Genomic DNA, 707 nt, shown 5'->3' on the forward strand with positions numbered 1-707 from the left:
GGTGTCGGGACATTGCTGGTGTGGACGGTGAGAGCGCAGGGACGGAGGTGGGCAAAAGAGAGACAGAGGACAGGGAATAAGGGGGTGCTGGGGGGTGTCTTTGCTGGTCGGGCTTTCCTCACGGGTTTTCCGTAGCGCTCACGTGTTCCCACGTGAGGGGACCCGACGTGTGCTGTGCCCTTGTCGGGGCGGGCGCCCGCGGCACCATGAACCGGATCACGGTGTACGAGCGCCCCAACTTTGAGGGGCTGAGCCGGGAGTTCACCTGCGACGTGCCCGACCTGCACGAGCTGGATTTCGGGGACTGCATCGCCTCCCTGAAAGTGGTGGGGGCCCTGGATCGCCTACACTGACCCCAAGTACGAGGGGGAGCCGCATGCCTTCGAGGAGGGTGAGTACCCCTCCGTGGAGCGCCCCAACAGCTTCTCAGCACTGCGCCTGGTGCACCACGACCTGGGGGACCCCCAGATCACCCTCTACGAGCGCCCCAACTTCCAAGGTGCCTTCAAGGTGGTGACGGAGGAGACCAACTTGGCGTACGGGTACTTCAACGACCGGGTGGCCTCGCACGTGGTGCAGCGAGGTGTCTGGCTGCTCTACCAACACCCCAGCCGGGGCGGTTGGCACTGCCTGGCATGGCCCGGCGAGCGTCTCGACGACTACAAATCCGAACTGAATTTCCAGTCTCGGCTGTCCCACCTGCGCCC

General features: G+C 64.8%; 1 protein-coding gene across 1 annotated transcript in view; it reads left to right on the forward strand.

The window, feature by feature from the left end:
* Positions 1-158: 158 nt before the first annotated feature.
* Positions 159-707, forward strand: part of LOC104544804 (epidermal differentiation-specific protein-like) — a 1096-nt gene continuing 547 nt past the window's right edge. Inside the window, 2 exon segments of the mRNA XM_010189772.1 lie at positions 159-331; positions 333-701. Coding sequence (XP_010188074.1) covers positions 207-331; positions 333-701 — 494 coding nt within the window. The 5' untranslated portion in view covers positions 159-206.

Source organism: Mesitornis unicolor, unplaced genomic scaffold (assembly GCF_000695765.1).
Source record: "Mesitornis unicolor isolate BGI_N332 unplaced genomic scaffold, ASM69576v1 scaffold39278, whole genome shotgun sequence".
Classification (NCBI taxonomy): domain Eukaryota; kingdom Metazoa; phylum Chordata; class Aves; order Mesitornithiformes; family Mesitornithidae; genus Mesitornis; species Mesitornis unicolor.